Genomic DNA, 20,342 nt, shown 5'->3' with positions numbered 1-20,342 from the left:
CGGGCTTCAGGGCTTGGCAGCTGAACTCCAGATTTTGCTACTGCAGTTTTCTTCACTGCTCTCGCCTTCGGCGGCGGGCGGTTTGTGTTCTGGGCATGGGTCCGTTTGAATTCCCGTGTTAATGAAGCAGGTCTGACTTCCTGATTCGATCAAGTTCATGACGATAACGTCAGTTTGAACACCAATATCGCATTCGGATTAAGTAACTTCTTCGACCAAGACATTTGTATGCCAGACATTTGTATTGCATTTACACGATTTCTCTTAGTGGGAGTCACTTCAGTTTCTTCTTTGTCGATTGTTTCGCCACCGGACAGCCCAACCAGTTCGCCCGTGTCCATGTGATCCGCAGTTGATGCACGGGAGTTTGACGTGTGTTCGATCGTACATTGGGTGCGATCGTGTGCATCACCACACAACAAACAGCGCACTGTCTCTTTACAGTAACGAGATGTGTCCAATTTGTAACATCGATAGCATTGCCTCTCGGGATTTTTGTACCAGGTAAAACGGATTTGGTTGAAGCCAATTTTAAGACCTAGGGTGATCAACGACTGTGCTTCGTTCTGTCCTGGATAGTAAGCTTGCCAGTGGCAGATTTTCCCATTTTTACTAAATCTTTCCAGTTTGAACCCTGGGATAGCACTTTCGACAAAAGCCTGTGTAGATCCGGATTTTTTTTGGAATCCAACTATTCCCCTATGCGGCCTTCGGCGCGCGGTGTGTAGTTTTTAAAGTCCAACCTAAACCAATTGGCCTACGGCCGGATTTTTTTTGGAATCCAACTATTCCCCTATGCGGCCTTCGGCCGCGGTGTGTTTGCTTCTTATTTAAGTTGAAAAACTTTTTATACAATTTTTAAAATTTTATTAACCAAAAATTTAAACTAATCGTTTGAGTCTACTAATGTGAATGGATTCAATTTCTGTTCCATTTTCATCTTTTAACACACATAAATTATTTTTTTTGTCGACGATATAAAATTTCTCTGAAGATATTTCATCGTGAAGAGGATATTTCCTATTATTCACATTTGCGTCTCTATCATGTCGGATAATAACAGAATCTCCGACATTTATATCCTCTTCGTCGAATTTCCTTGTAGCCGATATCCATCTTTTTATAGATTGATTGAATCTATATAATTAAATTTTTCTTAAGCGACCTTTCTACTTGGCCCTGAACCCAAGGTGCTCTTGGCCTGCCGAAAACTTGTTTAGTTCCAAACTCCTTGCATACATTCTCTAACAAGGAGTTTCTAAATTCCTTTCCATTGTCACTATGCAAAAGAATTGGATGTCCAATAGTGCAAAAAATTGATTTTATTAATTTTGAAATTTCAATAGCATTTTTTGTCTTTGCAGGTTCAACGACTCCAAATTTTGAAAATGAGTCTATTAATACTAACAACTACAATATTAAATCACGAATACCCATCATTAATATCAGCATATCTTCTTAAGTCAATTAGATCTATGAGATAACGATCTCGTGGTTCATAAGCTATAATAGGAGTAATAGTTGGTTTAGTGGCCATCAAACGCATCGCCTATATTGCTCATAAATATTAAACCTGGCAAACTTCACACCGGCTTACAACAGTAAGGACCTCTCTTCTCGTAATCGGATAAATTTCTTCACAGAGTTTGGAATAAAGCCTATCACGACCAAAATGGTTTAAATTGTGTTCAGCCTACAAAATTTGATTTTATATTTACCTAAATTGTTTTCATCTTAAATTCATTTTGTTCGATAGTGAAGAATCTTAGTTTTTTACCATTTTTCAGAATGAAAAGCACAGATTGCTCATAAATAAAATTTTTTGAGAGAGAACGTATTTTAAAACGTTCTTTCCTCTGTGTTTCATCTTCTATCAAGACAGTTTCAATATAATTAATTATTTTTCAACAAAGGATTGCAATAGATACAACAAAACCATTCTCACGCGATTCTTAATTTAAACAAAAATTAGGAATATTTAATAAATTATTTAAATAATTTGATTTTTTAATGGAGATTATTATTGTAAAAATATTTTTAATTGAAAATATTGCTTAGTGTCAACTCAACGGCGCCGTCCATCCTACGGCCGGTGACATATTTTTTGCGTATAATATTTTGCTTTCATTTCTTGAAAAAAATGTGGAAAGTGTATAAAAATAGGGTTTTTAATTATGAGATTGTTCCTATTACAATATCTACGAGTCGGTAGGTATGTTATAATTTGTGGTTAAATGATAAATAAAATAAAATGATAACAAAAGATGAATTGAAGTCCTGCTTCCCAATACTTTTATATATACATGAATAATAAATGATTCTTTATCGTGTTGACACAGGATAGGGTAGTCTCCAAATTCTATTAAATACAAACACATATATTTTATCTAGAGCGAGATCAAATAGCGACAATCAATTACAGGAAAAGAAATCACAATTAGAAAGATAAAATTAATCTTATTTGTCTGGCATTATACAAATCTTATGTGTATTAAATGCTTTCTGTTTGTTTACCAATAGTCTGTAAGGAAATTCCTTATAACTAACCTGCTAAGATAGTTTTTAGGAGACAAACCTGGAACTTTGGTTTATGTCTCTACACACTTGAGAGTGTGGAATTGCACTACTCCCATTAAGACCAAAATTACAATATAATCCAAAATTTTTAATTCAAAAATAATAGTTTGCACATTTTTTAACCCAGGGTGCGCAATATGGATCTATTAATTTTTTTCAATTTAAATTTTTTTTATTTAATAAAGACGATCATTGAAATGCTTGTCAACATATTTCTGTAATTTTTTCTAATTGGGTAAAATCCGTTTTATTCCATCAGTTCTAATTGTTCCTTTTTTATAATATACAAAAATTTCATAATTACGTAGTTCGCGTCTTATACCTTTAATTTTTTTGTGAAACTTGACAAAAATCATGACGTCATATGACGCACTAAATAGAGAAAAATTAGAATAGAGAAAATTAGAATTAGTGAAAAATTAGAATTAGTGAGGGTTAAATATTTGGTGATAATCCTTTGGGAACTTCGTCGGCAGTCTACATAATAATCAGCAGTAAAGAACTAAATGAGTGAATTGGTTAATGCCCATTTTATAGCTCGACTTTCCAGATTCATATAATTTGTTGTTTTCATTGATAATGTCCATGTTACGCTTAAAAATGCAGATTCTGAATGGCTCTCGTTGTTTGATCTCTAATACATTGAAAGTATATACAATACTGAAGTTGGCAACATAGTTGTTCCATTCTGAGAGGATGTCTTCATTGATTTCACATTGGAGATCAGTCACTGAAATTATTTTGTAAAAGATGAATGCAAAAATAAACCACATCAACAAGTTCGATTTAATAAATAAATAATTATTTTAATAAATCTACAACAAACTAATTAATTGTTAATTTTAAATTATAAATTATTCTCATTCTATTTTTTTGACTTTTTCGTCACCTATTTTTTGCCTTGATATATTTGGACGCATTTCAAAATGAAATCTTATGTAGTCATTGTGAAGTCATTGCTGATTATTCAAGCCTTTTTTGGCAAACAATTTTAGATTAGTAAACAATATACCATTTCTCATACTAAATGGGATTAACACCAAACTAAGTGGGATTAGCAGAAAACTAAATGGGATTAACGTCAAACTAAGTGGGATTAACATCAATCTAAGTGGGATTAATAGCAAACTAAATGGGATTAACACCAAAAAATTCTTTGTTTAAAATTTTATGTTAACGATACTTGAGATGTCGAGCGATACTTGATTTTGATATTGATAATTTCGGAAAAATTAATTCAAATTTTCGTTTAATTCCATGAAGGGTAATTGTGCTATCGTCTTCAATGCATGATATACAAAAGTCGATATGTTCTTTGTCAAACTTTTTTCTATAATTTCCACCTCTCGTGTCAGGTTTAACTCCATCCCTTATCCAACGATATGCTGTTGTTCTCGAGATATTGAGTTCAATTGCCGTTTTTTTCCAATCCCCACCTGATTCTGCAACTGAAATTAAATGTATTTTATTTCTATGTATTTGATTTTTCTCTTCTAATGATTTACGTGGCATTTTTATTTGCTGCGTCAAAATATAATATTTATAATAAAAGTAATCCTTTATTGATCCCATTTAGTTCGTTATTAATCCCACTTAGTTTGATGTTAATCCCATTTAGTTTTCTCTCAATCCCACTTAGTTTGGTGTTTATCCCACTTAGTATGGGAAATGGTATAGATGATATTTTGCAATGTGAGAGATGTATTATGTCGCGCCCCACGCTGACGACCAGAGCGACCTTCATTGTTGACAGGGTTGACAGGGTGACCTACTTAGTTTGACATTAATTACTGACTAAAGATAATTCCTAAAAATTTGAAAAACTTAACATTTTTTAACTCTATTGATAGTAACTATCTTAGTTTCATCTATCAAAAGATATTGAAAACGGTATTTAGTATCATTATTAGTATACAACAAGACTTTAGCTGTGCGGTGGGGCGGCCTTGGCATGAGATCTTATTCCGATTTCTCCTGGATTAAAGCAGTTCACCGAATTATTCTCTGACTCAACTCTCCATTTGAAGGGTAACTTGATTTTATTAATAGTTTTTATTACAAGGTTTAACGTTTATAAAGTTTATTTGATCTGCTTGCATAATACGCATGTAATAATAGGCAAAAGGAGGGGTTTCACCCCTTACTTTGAGAGATGCTTTATCTAATGGCTCACTATGATAAATCACAAGTCTAAAGAGTTGTCTTTTGGATTAAGAGTTTTATAAACCTTTCCATTAAGGATAATGACAACTTCTTATATTGGTTCCTACAACAAAACATGTAATATGATGATTATAAAAAAGCCCTGGCTTTGCTTTAGTTTTAATTTAGATCCCATTGTTCGCCCTGCAATATGAAGGCCATTGATAATACGAGGACCTGTTGTTACGTAGTATAAGCGTTTTCCAAGGGCTTGCATCAAACCACCATGCGTTTGATTTGCAGAGATGATTCCGGTCATTCCTAAAGAGTATTGAGCTTGGATTGCTTTTTTATCTTGTTGATAGCGAAGATATGAATCAAATTTTTCTCCAGTCAGGTTAAAAGCGGACAAATTAAACGCAAGTTTTAAAGGAATCATGAGAGAAACTGCTTAATCAATTTCCTTTGATTGACGAAGCTTTCCGGATCAGCAGAGCTCTGTTCGGAGAGTAAAGTAGAAGTCAATGTGGTTTAAATTAACGAGTTTGAATTTTTTTGACTGCGTCTGATTTTAATCGTTTCTCCCGTTTTTAGCTCAAAGCGGTTGAGACCATTGCAGAAACTTCAATGGACTCATTTTCACTCACATACTCGTTTTAAATTTTGCGGTTTAGTGTAAGAACGAAAGGACGATTTGAAATGGTATGTAAACAAATAGAAGTTAAGACAAAAGCATTAATATCAGGGCTTAAGATAGGACTACCGGCAACTTAAAGAGTAAGCTGTTGACATATTAAAGGTTGCTAAAATGACACTATCAGCTTCAAGCCTATTCAGATAAAGATAACATAAATTGCCATTTTAATAATAATAGGATTGTGTACTAGTTGTAGGAGACAATTCTTTATGGAAAAGAAAGACTTTTTACTTTGAGATGTTCCTTCGATCATTATTCTATTTTTAAATGTGAACTGCCGGTGAATTAAATCTTCCAGTCAGAGGATGATATTGATGATTTGAACATCTGCCATAAACCCGAGATGCCCGAAATTAATTCATAAAATAACTGCATCGATATCAGCGTACTTATGCGCTACGCGCAAGATAGATCCATCTCCTCTCATTGTGATCAACCATTCAATATCCTACGAGTTTGCCGAGAAAAGAGGTGCCTCTTAAGATCGCTTGCTTTATCATCTCCAACAGCAACCTGGATGCTTTTTTTAGAAAAGATATTTTTTGATTTCTCTTTAGTTTTTGGAAAAAGAGCAATTTTTTTCATTGGACCCTGGCAGTTTGTTTTGAAGAAGTCTCTAAAACCTGTAGCAATATTGTCGGGGTAAAGTCCAACTTCTTTTAACAAGTCTGCATGATTAGCATGCTGATTTCCTAACGTGTAAATGAGTCAAGCCTTCTTGGACAATAAAAGAATTGATAATCGATCCCATGCCACTTTGAAGTGAATGTTTTTCAATTATAACAACACCTCGAGAATTTTCAAAGTATCTTCATCCAAAGGTTTAACAAAGATTGGTCGATGACTGTTCCATCAAGGTCTTCTAAAAGCAAAAGCTCGCGTGTTTGCAGACCAATATCCACCACGTGGCCAAAAGCTACTATCGTTAGATTTTTTCCTTTTTAAGGGATTCTTTGCTAAAAAAACTTTTTCGAATTGAATCTCTTCGTCAACTGTCTGTAAGTTAGGATAGCGGATAGCAGATGGAAGTTTCCATACGAAAGCACTTTGTAGGAGGGCTTTTAGCATATTCCTTCCCGCCTCAAGGCTGCGCGATAAATATATTGGGCATGGCATTCAATATCTTAGAGCCCTTGAGCAGTGATTCCATCATCAAAAGCTAGACCAGGGCGATTAATGATGCTTTTGAACACAAACATTGTGATAAATGTTATCAAAAGCACGCTGGAGGAAAGTTGATTAGACAAAGGCAATGACTTTTAGTTTTTCATTATAGCTCATACCTAGAGAGTAGGCAAAAGAGTTTCCCTCGGTAATGACTGCATCTATGCAGCTGTCTAGATATCGCTTCATAAAAACATCTGAGCAAGAGCCGACGTGCATAGCAGGTGTGATAGCAACAATATTGGGATCTTCTTCAGCAAACTTGAGAACGTGCTTTCCAAAAAACTTTAAAGAATGTTAGCCTAGGATTTTTATAAAGATGTAATTCTCCTGTTTTTCTATTAAATAGTTTTCCTTTTTGATAAGGCGTTGGATGCATGCCTTCTCTTTTTATGCCTTGTCCTTTTACTGGAAGAATGTGAACGAGGGTAAAGGGGTCCTGATCTTTCAGTGCTTTGATAGTATCGATAAGCTTTTTGATTTCATGCACATCGATGGAGACCAAACTGCTTAAATTTAGCAGTGCTAATCACGTTTTTCATTGATTCTTTCATCTGATTGCTTTGCTCGATAAGTGTTTTTACGTAACCTGGAATTCTTAGAATGACTTTTATCAGGTCGTCGTGAATGTGGTTAGCAATAAGGCTATTAAAAAAGTGGCTGAGAATACTTGTTACAGCGATTACATTTTTGGTAATTGCTATGACATTATCATTGAGAATAAAGGTGAATTTTTTAAGTTTTTTGGGAATGCTATTCAGTGTTTGGATTTTTTGTTCGGCGTTGTTTAGCTTTCGACGGCCATGAGCAATTAAATGGTCAGCTTCTTGAAAATGAAGGGAAGCAATGCCAATTGCTTGATTTACTGGATCTACTGAACGTATTTTTCATTTTGTTTTCCTTTTAGAATCAATAGAAGATGTATTGTAAGAATGGGGAAAAGAGATCACTGCATGTGGATTCAAAAACCCTGAAAAGTTCTCATTTCAACTGAAAGAAAATCAAGCTCAGAATAGATGTTTTAATAACAAATCTTGACTTCAAATTTTATTAAGTTTTTTCCTTTAGCGTTCATTCTTGAAGAGAACTAAGAACTTGGTACAGTATACACTGGTCAATTGCATATTGGTTAATTGTATAAATCGGCTAATGACATAAATTTATTTTCAATAACATATTTTATATGCTTTCCATTCAATATATATCGATTAATTGGATAAATTGGTTAATGAAACTGGATGATTTTATTCCTAATTCAGGTTGGCTTCAGCATTGGAAAGAGAGGAACAACGTATCATTTAAACGCATTTATGGGGGAAAAAAGATTCCAAAATAAATGGTCATTGGGACAAGAAAGAATTCTAGATGCTTCAAAGAAACCAAAACACTTCCAGTTAACTAAGTTGTTAATAAAATATCACGTCAATTTCAGTAGAATTAAAGAATGCGTGATTGACATCACACATTTTTGAAAACTGGTTATCACGTGTTATCAGTCATAATTGCATGTCTACCTTTTATAGGGTAAATATTTCCTGCTGAAACGAGAATAGTAAAAGTTTCCAGTGATCTTTTTATTGAATTTTTTAATAAAAGGTGTAAAGAAATGTGGATTTTGCTTAGACGGTTGCTTGCTGTTACAAATTTTTCTGTTATTTTGTAAATCTTCGACCGTTTCTACAACCTCTATCCATTCAAAATACTAATTATGGAGAAGAATAACAGGACTTTCTGTTTGATTTGTTCAAGATATCTTAAGCCAAATCCACGCGTGTACATTGAGTCAAAAATATCGGTGATAACTTCGCGAGGTGAATTTGTATTATTTAGATTCTTGATTATAGATTGATCGATTTTCAAATTGTTTGGTTATAGGCAGAATAAACAGTATTCTAGTGGAGTTTGCGGTGAACTTGACATAGGCTTGGTCTCAAATGAATAATTAACTCATAACAGCTGCTGATTTGACCTAACAGCTGCTGATCAGAAAAATAAGAGAATAAAAAGGTTAATGTATCGATTTTACCTGGATAAGAAACATTTCCTTTTGTTAGTCGATAAACTGCTTGAGTTACGAAAGCGTAACTAAAGAAGCCATACCAATTACTGTAATAGTTGAAATAGCGGGAACTATGGCTTGAGAAGATGACATGATTAGCAGCGATTTAAATGATTGCCGTTTTTGGCGCAAAGGAGAACTTGAAAAATAGCCAGTTGCAAAAGGCAGAATATTTTGATCGATCTTTTCTGCGTTCATAGAATTTGCAAAGGCATATAAAGCTAGAACATCTGTAGGGAAGGTAAAGACAGGTCCGATCGTTGTTAAGTTCTACCACATCCATACACCCAGCTAAAGCATAGATTCACTTCCTAGGACAATCAAGCTAACAATCATTTCTCCTAGACTAAATTGAAAAAAAGGTTTACGCCTGACTTAATCCACCAAATTGAAAAATCGTATAGGCTTAATAGATAATTGTGTTAATGCCAGTGACTTTTTGGATAATTAAGAAGTCAAAGACTAGCGAAAGGGATTCAAAAAATATGATTTTGCACAACCGACACTGACTGTTATGGAAAATAGTCCCTTGATGAGTTTTGTAATTTAATGTCTGCCCGAAAAATGTTGATATTTAACACTTAACCAATAAAACAGTCATATTTATCGACAAGGAACGTGACTAGTCCCCCCATTTCGATAACCCTCGCTGTCGTTTAATATCTTCGTTGCACAATTTTTGAGTAAAAAACGAACTTTGCGTGCTTTTGCAACAACATTGGCGGTAATCCGTTTGGGGGGACTCACTTCCTCGTCATTCTGGCGAACCCTCTTAACAGGACTGCTGTCGACCAACCCCTCGTCCATTGCCTGGGGCTCACATTGAGGAGTCGAGGACTAAAAATATTGGAAATGTCCACTTTTTTGTCGGAACACAACTGATCGACCTTCAATCCAATTGTCCTCAGTTCTTCCCTCATTATATTCAACATCCCTTGTTGGGGGGTGGCTTCGATCACGTTGAAGAGATTGTTGAGTGAGCTTGGCAGGGAGATTGTGTCTCCTGAGGGGATCCCTTGAAGGGACTCACCGAGGGACCACAAAATTGAATTTTTGACTGATTCGAAATCCCGGGACATGGCCAATTGACTCACAAACCGACGACAGCACAGGAAAAACGTGGTCAGTTGACGTTCGAGGGGACTCAACTGATTGTTGTCGGTGAATGTCTTCGAAATGATTGTCTTCAAGTCCTCTCCTGACTCCAAGTCGACAAGAACTGATTTAAAACTGTCTGATGGGGCATTTTTTAAAGAATCAATTCGGGTTTTCAAAGATTCGAGTTGTTTGGATGTCTTTTCGTAGAAATTCGACATTGAGGAAGATAAACTTGTGATTGTAGGGGACAAATCGTGTGCCTGGTGGTCTATCCTGCGACAATAGTAACGGAATAAGTATGTTCTTACAAATGTCTTGTCATCTAATATATTTTAATTATTTATTAAATTATATTTAATATATTTTAATTAATTATTTTTTTAATTTAAATTTTGTTTTTGTGGTCAAAGGGACCGGTACTTAACCTTGTGGTAAAATCGTGTCAGAAAACCCAATGATTTTAGCAAGATCAGGTCGATTAGTGGCCTGATCCTCGGGGTAGATGTGCTTCAGTACATTAATAAGCACTTGTCCATTTCCCGACAAAACAGCAGCCTCCGATAACTCGTTAATAGACTTTTCATCACATTCCCACAAAGCCATTGCCATGAGCAATTGATAGATCTATAGGATATTAAAATCAAACAAACATTCTCCACGTTGTTGTTGAGTTCTATTAATGCCGCTTTGAAATTGTCAATATCTGATTCTGAGTTATATTTGGCTTAAATAGAGTCTTTCAAACAACCGGAAATATAATCGACGACCAAAACCAAGGCTTCGTCGTTGCATTCAAATTCGACTGTGGGAGAGTTTGAGCTTAACGTGAGATATTAGGAATACATATATTCTACTAGACGGGCTAAGATGAGGGAGTCGTTCGTATACTCTGCGGGGTACTTTAATAGCTCAGTCGCCTACGGTAAATTTGAATACTCACAGAAAACCCACTGTCGGAACACACCACGATTCATTATGTTTATTTTATTAAATGTTATCTAATTTTATAATTATGTTAAAAGTCATATTTTCTAGAATATTTTTAATCTCTTTCTTAACTTTTTCCATAAAATTTTACAATATTGAATTTTTGGCAGTCCATATGTTCCGGACCAGTGATTAAAACGAAAAAAACTTACGATCACACTTAGTCGTAAATACCCGTTCCCATCTGAACACAGAAGTTAAGCGATTACAGGCTGTTCTAGTACTTTGCTAGGTGACTGCTGGGGAACAAACAGTGTCGTACTGTAATATATTTGTTAATTTCGACCACTTTCTTATTGAAATTGAGAACAAGATTTGTTACTTCACTTGATTTTGATGAGATCTATAAGTCACATCGGCGGGTTCGCCAGCCGGAAAGTCTTGATCATAAGTGGCGGTGGATGATATGTGTAAACATTTTGGTTAACATAGGTACTCTCTTGAGGTGGATTTTCTCTGTTTTTGTTTGAAAAAACGTATCTCCTGCATAGATTTGTCCGTCCAATTTTAGATAGAATCATTGACGTCATTGGTGACATCTTTAAGGGCCCCAGTAAATTTATAGTTCATTGTGCTTGGAAATTATGCAAATTCAGAAAGAAAAATGGTGACTTATCCTAACTTCTACACTTATTCCCCAGGAACTAAACCTTATACGTGGAAATGTAATTTCAACACTAAACACAGGAATAGGAAATATTGAAACATATCCCTTTGGGATTATTTAGGAGTTCCTTTTGTGGCAACCCTAATACAAACTCCATTCCATCAATCTATCGCATCTTAGCAGCAAGTCTTTAAAAGTCAAGCCTATCAATTATTTGCAAAACATATTTCATTTCCAATTGAAAAATTGTATTTCGATTTATGAAAGTTCATTTTTTTTATTCATCCGTTTAATTTGAACAGTAGAGATTTATTTTTAGCTGCTTTATCGATTTCATATTTACTTTAACATCCATTATAGCCGGTAAATATCCATTTATAGCCTGCATTAATTTTATACTTTAAGTGGAATAGAAAATTTGCAAATTGAGCATTCTTGACGACTTGTTCTATAATTTTCCGCTTTATTGTAAAATAAGAGTGTAAATAATCCTGTCGAGTTTACAAATTCTAGAAAGGTTATATCGATGAATAGAATCTTTAATAGTTTCCATTCCATTTTCATTATTTATGAAAATAACTAGTTTTTTGAAATCTTTTGATTTTGAGGTATAATCAGTCATCAATAACAATACATTTGATAGATTTTTTAGTTAATTTATATTTTATTTGCCTTGAGGATGTCTGTACAGGTTCGCCATTTAAGATACACACGATAGATTGATATTTTGCCACATTTTGGACAAAACCTGTTATTGTATATATAGGGGAAAACATTTTAGAAAGGACATGTTTAAAATTCTAAAATAACGCTAAAAATATTAAATGTCACCGTTTCTGTGTGATAGCGGATTGAGAACGATCGCGCTAAATCGATTTACGCCGCTTGCCGTAACATCGAAAATTAACAGTAAGCGACCAAGAAGGTTAAATACGAGTCATTAAGTATTCAAACTTAATATTACATCGGCCACGCAATACCTATGGGCAGCCTGTTACATCAACCTTGAACTAAGATTAACTTCAATTAATTTCATTTTATTAAAACCACAGAGAATAAAATTTAGCTAACTATTTTTTAATGTAGTCATTAGTACAGTTGATATTTCTCCTTTCGAATTTTTATCTATTAAATTAAAATATCTAAAACTACCTCCACGCGATTATTCGATAAAATATTAATTATTTCTGAGGCAGAATAATATGGAGACTCAAACTTATCCAGTCGCAATGAAGGATTTGTTCCAAAGTCCTTTTTAACCCGAACCTATTTATTAATATTTCTAATTTGTACTTTATCTCCCACACTAAAAGTATACTTACTATTATGAACATTCATTCTCCTGTTCATAGCTTTGTAATAACTTGAATTTTCATCAATTGGGTTGATTTCGAAATTAAATCTCTTCGCAGTTGGAAACATATTGTCTGACTGGGAATAATTTAGATTTAGATTCAAAATCGAATTACATGATAAAAATTTTAAATTAATGTTGAAAATCTTTTCAGATCTATTATGTCTATTTGAAAACGTTCATTTGGACAAGAAGCGAACGGATGGTGATTTATATCCCCAATTTACAATTAAACAAATTTTTTGAAGTTTTAAAAGACGCGAAAATTTGCAAACTTCACAATTTCGAATGACTTTTCTGATAATCTCATTCTTGACAGTGAAATATCTTTTTCGAAATTCATATTCAATTTTATTTACTTCTCTGTGTGAAAACTCGTAAATCAGAATTCGCCAGTGGCCGCACCGCAGATAGCAAACAAGTTTCCTTGCAAGATTGTTATTGATACCCTCTGGTACAGCCAGCTGGTTTCCCGGGAGTCATTTTTCTTTTTTCCAATGAGCTTCCCGATCAACCAAAGATTTTTCAAAAGTTCAAAGCTTCAGAATTTGTGCACAAACATATATTCAACAAGTATCGCGAAAAGATAGCTAAGTATAAGTAAGAGGTATTATATGTTTTCAAAGTTTCAGGTTATTTACTTTAATCACTACATTCGTGATCCACTCAGACCCAGTCTACTTCATCCATTTTCGACCACCAAAAGAAACAGAGAAAGTGACAGAAAGAAAAAAAAAGGATTTATGTCTATGATCATTATCAAAGGAATCGTTCAATAAATACTTTTTAAGCAATTATTTTAGATCTTTGATTTTATCGTAGCAAGGAGTTAAATTAATCTAGAAAAGTCCACACAGTTGCTCTAGTAGAAAAAAGTAGACATAATTAAGAGAAAAAAGGGAGATCCAAGGAAATATCTAGGTATATTGCTTTTTGATGTTCGCTACTAATGTCAGATTTTGAACGACATGCTTTCGACAACGTAAAAGCGAATTATTTTAGTGAATTGCACTTGGCACATAAGGAGATATGCTAAGTTTATATTTAAATTTTCTCACATTTTGTTTATACAAAAACTCAATACAGCTGCATGATATTAAACAACGAAGTTGGTTTTTATCTCTAAATGAAAGCTATAATTTCGTATTTCAAAAAAGGTAGAAATTATTTCATGAAGCTTATCAACGGAGTGGGGAGATAGTTAGCTTGAAATAAAAATTATAAAGATTTTGAATTTTTTGGCTTTTGGAGTTATAACGCCATAACTGAAGAAAACAATAACATGGAATCTCAATTCCCCTCTGTATTCAAATTAAGGACACGATTTCGTTAAAGGGCTTGAGTGCTTTTTTGCACTCCAACTGTGTAAAAATGTAGTTCTGTAGTAATTTGATTTGTTTGACGTTAATGGTATAGAGTTATTTAAAAAATGCATTAAACTCACAGTCAATTTAATATTTAAATACAATATCTACTCTAATCGATTTTTATATTATTATTAAATTCATGATCATCATCAAAGTAAATACTACTCAAAGGTCAAAGCATGTATTAGGAAAAGAAAGCAAAAAAGAAACAGCCATTATTTAAGAAGCCAATCAACGCAGAAAACCGGAGGATTTGTCTAAATAGGTTTAATTAATATTATTAAATTTACCCGGGTCATCTTTCTTTTTATCTAAATATCATTTAAAACTGATAAAAACTAACCATTTTCATTTTTTTTGTAAATATAATTCTTACAACCCGCATTTGGTTTAACTTCAATATCGAAATCAAACTGTGATAGCATTGCTTCTCTCCAATACTTTTCGTATGAGTCTGAAATGTCAATGATACCTAAAAATAATTTGAAATAATAAACGAATTGGCTTTATTCTCCAAAATTGATTCCAGTGTTGAAAATTCTGGTTCCATTGCTGGTTCCATTGCGGAGAATAACAATTCTGGAAATTCTGGGTCCAATGCTGAGAATACGAATTTTGAAAATAATTTGAATCGTTCGGCCCAGTCGGATAACTTTGATTATTGAAATCAAAATATCTAGTCGATTGTGTTTCATTTCGATTATTGTCAGTCGTTTCCCACCCTGGGCAAGATAAATTCAAACTCAGTACAGGGGCTTTCTTGTTTTACACATGTACATGGAATCCTCTTGCATTTACAATTCTCCTGTTCCGACATTAATAATCTTTCGTAAAATCGGTATTTATAGCCTACGAAAAACCGCGTTTATTTTGCTAACATATCGGCAGGTCAAATAACTTTAAAACATCAAGGCTACAACTAGTATATTCGTTTATAGTTTTAATAATTCAACTATGTTTTTAACACGCACTCTTTTACCTGCTAACATTTTCGAGTTGGTTCCCATGAAAGCTGATCTAAGAATACAAACCAATAGTCCCCAAAGGATTTAAATTGTCATTGATAAATTGTGAATGTTGTAAAAGGTAGGTTTTATAATAGTTAAAATCGTTATTTGTGAGACCTAATACATGAAAGCTTACATTTATAAATTGAGAATTTGATAATCAATATGAAAGTCGACGCTAATCAATAGAACAAGCTGATGTACCACTCATTTAGGGATTTTATCTTGGAGATTAAATTCGATAATTTCGATCCTAACAAATACGGTTGGTTTTGTGTATTTCTAGACGAGCAAGTGTGATTATTTACTTACTCTGTTTATTTCTGGTTTATTTATCTTATTTTACAGATAAATTTGTTACGAGGTAGATTGGGATTAAATTTGCTGTTGATTAGTGACGAATGAATTTGTTAAAAGAGGTAATTGATTTGTTGACTTCTTTTAAAATTGGATTATTGATATAGCGAAATGTTTGACAATTTTTTAGATAAAATGAGAAACTAGTTAAAGGCTTTACCTAGACGCTCGACTACCCTTGCTAATAGCAAAGCCATTTCCACGGATCACAGCGATCGATAGACTGTCCAAAAGCTAAGGTGACTTTCTCGAGTCGTCTGCCAAAGGAGCAAGAAAGCGAACCGTTTTGGGGCAGAAAATGCTGGAGGACTCCAAAGCAATTGGACATCGAGTTTGAAAGGTGGTCGTACTTGAGAATCCTGTGATTCTTGTCCTGCCCTGACGCGTGCCCAGGATCGACAGGTGACTGGGCGAGATTTCCGCGCAAAAATGTGTCTGAACAAGTAGAATCCAAATAAGGAATTTCCTTGGCTCGTATGAAAACGCGGACAGCCCGTCTGGGCATTTGCCGTCTCCTATATTCAGTCCAATTGGTTCGAGGATTGACGGGACACACGCGAAAGCTAGGGCTCTCTGTATGATAACGTTGAGTTTTCTGTGTCGAGGGGCACGACCGGCAATCCGACGGGAAGCGAGAGGGTGGAAGCCGTATTCGTCAACAGTTTCCCAGCGGCGGCATTTGTGGGCCTAGCAGATCTTCAACCCAACACGGAAAAAAATTGCGATGCTCAAACAATTCTTGTCCATCAGATTCCGGAGATTTTGTCTTATTGACGTCAGATAGATTCAGAATCGGGCAGTGAACACTCTTCAAGACAATTCTTGGAGATAATAAGCCGGATCTATTATGTTTGATAAGAAACATGACCGTCTATTCTTTTTTGAAGTGAAGAAAACGTCAACAGAAAACTTACAACAATTGGAATTAGAAAAGCTAATAAAATATGATCTCTTGGCAAAGGAATTGGAGATGATATTCCATGCGAGTGTCAAGGTAGCTCCAATTGTTTTTACATAAATGGTCCTGTGACATCAAACTTCAGAAAATATGTGAAGTCATTAAACATAAGATACTCCGGCTACACTCACCGATAACCCTGGGAGACAAAATAATGAAGAGATTATTGAGTCTTAATCAAAATACAGAAAAAGAAAACGTCATTTAGTTAAATTTATTTTTAGCTTGTTATCCTTCAATGTATTAGTAGTATTTAATAGTTAGACTATAGAGTGGGTGATATACTTTTAATGACTTGCTCCATTAGATCGGCACTCTTCTTCAGGATTGTCATTTCTTCATTATTCAAATTGAGTTTGACAACTTAATGATTCCCCCCGCTCCAATGACACATGGCATAGACAGGAAAGCTACCGAGTTTATTTCTGGGTATATCTTAGCCAAATAAAAACAGCTACTACGTTAAAGTGGACTGACACAGGAATGACAATGTTCAAGTCAGACACTATTGATCTACAAATAGCAGCAACACACACTCCAATAGCCCAGGAGGTGTACCCTTTCCGTTGTATTATTTCGTAAGCACTATTGTCATGTTCTTCCCATACCTTTTAACAACGTCGCCGTGAAGACTGTAAATTTTGTTCCTCTCATCCTGAGTCATTTCCAGGTCATTGAGAAGAACCCCACAGATCGAGGTAGTACTCCAAACGGGAACTTGAATAAACAAACATGCCTACCGCTCGAGTCCCCGTGCTCCCCGATGATGGAGACATGAATATTAAAGGGTGAAACTTTGAAGTGTTCGGACAACATGACTCGCAGTCGAGAGGAGTCCAGCGAAGTTCCCGACCCGATTACTCGCGATTTGGCAAGTCCACTCAACTTCCAAGTAACGTAGGTTAATATGTCGACTACAAAATGGCCATATAACTACCTGGATTAGATACGACCAGCAGAATACAGTCAGGACTGTATCGGACCAGATTTGGGACTATTTCTGCGAAATCGCTAACAAATATCACGTTTGAAAATAGCGACGTTCCTTCCGACCAAGTCGACTCGTGACTCTCCCGCAATTTGCCTGGCTCCGGCAGTGATGATACAAATCCGCGAATTGGCAGTCTTGGAGTAATCTACTCATCCATCCACACATTAACCAGTGCTGGCGGATATACTGCAGCCGGGGAAAAATGCCATTCCATGTTTAAGATCCATTTCTTCACCCTCCATTTTAGTGGCACACTGAGGAATATCTATCAAAACAATTTCGCTTGGAATTTTCTAGAATGTGACTATTCCACTCTTGCCTGCATTATGAGAGAGAAGCAGCAGGCCATCCCCACCTGCCCACATCCCACTATTGTGATCTTGTTTGGGGTTTTAGCAATTAGATCACCATACTGTTGGAATAAATTGCTCAAGTCCATTTGAATTGTTAATACTTTATATAATCAATATAATGCGGCTATTCTAAAAATATTTTTTATTAATAAAAAGAAACTAATTAATTCCCTAACTAAGTTCTGAGGCCAATTTGTCCATAGTACTTTCTAGTTGGGGGTCTGTTGCCGTGAAATCTATGTTATCTGCAAAGATGACTTCTGTAATATTTCTGAGGATATTATTCCTGACATTTCGTAGGGTCGCCTCCAGATATACGATGAATAAGACCGGGGATAAGGCGTCTCCTTGGGGGGTTTCCTTGTTTGTTTCAAATACTTTGGATTTCTGTTTTCCGAGCTGGATAAATAGTTGAGTGGAGGAGAGTAGGTAACGAATAATTCTGATGCAATCTTCGTCGAGTAGTGGCGTTAATATTTGTATCATCTTAATTCTACTGATTGAGTCGAATGCTTTAGATAGGTCGATTTCCATTATGTGGTACTCTTCTTTATATTTTTGGCATGAAGCACACATCCATTTGTGGCTCCAAACAGCATCGGAAGTTGATCTTCCAGAGACAAACCCACTTTGGCTGGGTCCGATAAATTCACGTAGTGGGCCTTTAATTCTCTCCAAAGCGATTAGTGATAGAATTTTACAAAGTAAGTTGAGTATTATGATTGTTCTTAAGCTGTTTAGTTTTCCTTTTTCCTTCCCGGGTTTATGTAAGGAAATTAACTTTCCGATTCCGATGTTAATTTTGGCATGTTCTTCAAAAGTTTTGTTCAAGATGTAAGCAATAAGTTTTTGGAGCTCTTCAGGAGCATTTCTGCGTCTTTACAAATCAAACTTTACAATATGTTCGTAAAACCAGTCCTACTGTACAACTCCTCTTGGGCTCACAGTGAAGGAAATAAAAAATCTGAATTTCTTTCACAGAATGCAGCTGAAATACATCCTAGGAATCTTTTGGCCAAAACGCATTTCAAACAAACATCTCTACTCCAGGTACAATGAACACCCGTTGGACAAAGAAATAAGAAGTAATAGATTGGCCTTATTCGGTCACATCCTAAGAATGGACAGGAAAACTCCTGCAAATCTTGCAATGGAACACCACTACGCCCCCACCCGGGGACAAACTTCCGAGGAAGATCACGAATCACTCTACCAACCCTCCTGCACCAGGACCTAACTTTGATTGGAAAAAGGCTGAAATTGAGTACTTGAGAGAACTATCGAGGAACAGAGGGACTTGGAAGCGATTAACAAAACGCATCCAGGAACGGGTGGCACAAGCGAGATAACTTTACTAACGTTATTTTGCGGTGTGCTTAATAATAATAAGTCCTGAGTTTCCAAAGTGAATAGGAAATGACACTTTACGCATTTTCTTCCCTTCTTCCTTCTCTTCTTTGGCTCTGTAGACCTCCAATTAAATTTCAAGAAAGTATCTCCGTGCAGTAGGCGATAGAACAGTCTGCAATTATTTGAGAACTTCTTTCAATAAACGAAAATCAGCTTCCCCTCTGCCCAGACACGACTCAACTCATTAAAATCCCATCTGGCAGCTCGTGCTCGACAAGGTACAGTACTCACTTGACCCAAATCTTGACTCCATTGCTCACATCATTAATGTGCCTAGTCAGCGCTTGCAGCTCGGTTTTTCTTCCAGCTATCTTTGCGGAAATGTTTGCCCTCCACTTACTCTATGGCCTGAGCTTCTGCGTGATTTCTTCTTGCGTTGTCTGTGTTGAGTACAAATAGAGAAAAGTCTCGTTTATTTTCTCTGGAGCCTTACGCACAATATGGCACGATTGATGCAACACATAAAGTCAGTCCTGAGTTGCCACCGATGTATTTTTCGTGTCACTCTGCACAAAGTTCAAAGATATGTATTGAGACATTTTTCAAATAAAGCACTAAGCTTGCTTTTCCAAAAACCCTTGCCTCTTAGCTTAAAAACTGGAACATCCCAAATCAAAAACACTTGAAATTTTTTAATGTAAATATTTCTAAACATTCCTAACATATTCAATAATTAGAGATCAAAAAGCCAAGACATTAAGAAAAATTTATTTAGAACAAAACAAACAAGTGCTATCTTTAGACTTTATTATTACCATACCAGTAGGTGAGAATTTTTGTACATAATATACCCTGGTAATCTATTTTTTCATTTAAAGAAAGCTTCCGAATTTTTTTATTTGTGTCAGTCTACCTCTTCGGAGAACCCCGTCCTCAATTTTTAACACAGAGATATCATTCTTTCAAATCCTTTTTAAAAGATTTTTTGTTCAGCCACATCTGAGCAGTGGACAGCCTTTATACTTGTTCTTTTGGTAAAAAACCATGTCAAAATCATTTTTTATTCAGTTTGAATCGATCCAATTCCGTGAATAATTGATCAATTTCTTCTTTCGTATAATACATATTCATCGACTGATTGGCATTTTCGTCAAACATAATTCTGAACGGTGCATACGACGCTGAGTTATAGGAACTGGTTATCCTGTTTATTATTGAAATCCATTTATAATTGAGGTTATCGGACAAACAAGTGGAGGAGACAAAATATATTT

General features: G+C 35.1%; 1 protein-coding gene and 2 pseudogenes across 1 annotated transcript; 1 reads left to right on the top strand and 2 right to left on the bottom strand.

Annotated features, from left to right (window-relative positions):
- Positions 1-9,204: 9,204 nt before the first annotated feature.
- On the bottom strand, positions 9,205-10,355 carry LOC118761222. Its single transcript, XM_036498968.1, has 2 exons — positions 10,163-10,355; positions 9,205-10,059 (listed from the first exon to the last, which is right to left on the bottom strand). Exons 1-2 carry the CDS (start codon positions 10,344-10,346, stop codon positions 9,383-9,385), a joined length of 861 nt encoding a protein of 286 aa, XP_036354861.1. The 5' UTR covers positions 10,347-10,355; the 3' UTR covers positions 9,205-9,382.
- A 515-nt stretch (positions 10,356-10,870) lies between these two features.
- On the top strand, positions 10,871-10,989 carry LOC115228586 (annotated as a pseudogene).
- A 5,650-nt stretch (positions 10,990-16,639) lies between these two features.
- On the bottom strand, positions 16,640-17,804 carry LOC115228584 (annotated as a pseudogene).
- Between the last annotated feature and the right edge of the window lie 2,538 nt (positions 17,805-20,342).

Source organism: Octopus sinensis, unplaced genomic scaffold, assembly GCF_006345805.1.
Source record: "Octopus sinensis unplaced genomic scaffold, ASM634580v1 Contig10816, whole genome shotgun sequence".
Taxonomy (NCBI): Eukaryota; Metazoa; Mollusca; class Cephalopoda; order Octopoda; family Octopodidae; genus Octopus; species Octopus sinensis.
The sequence above is the reverse complement of the archived record's forward strand: the minus strand, read 5'-3'. Positions and strand labels throughout refer to the sequence as shown.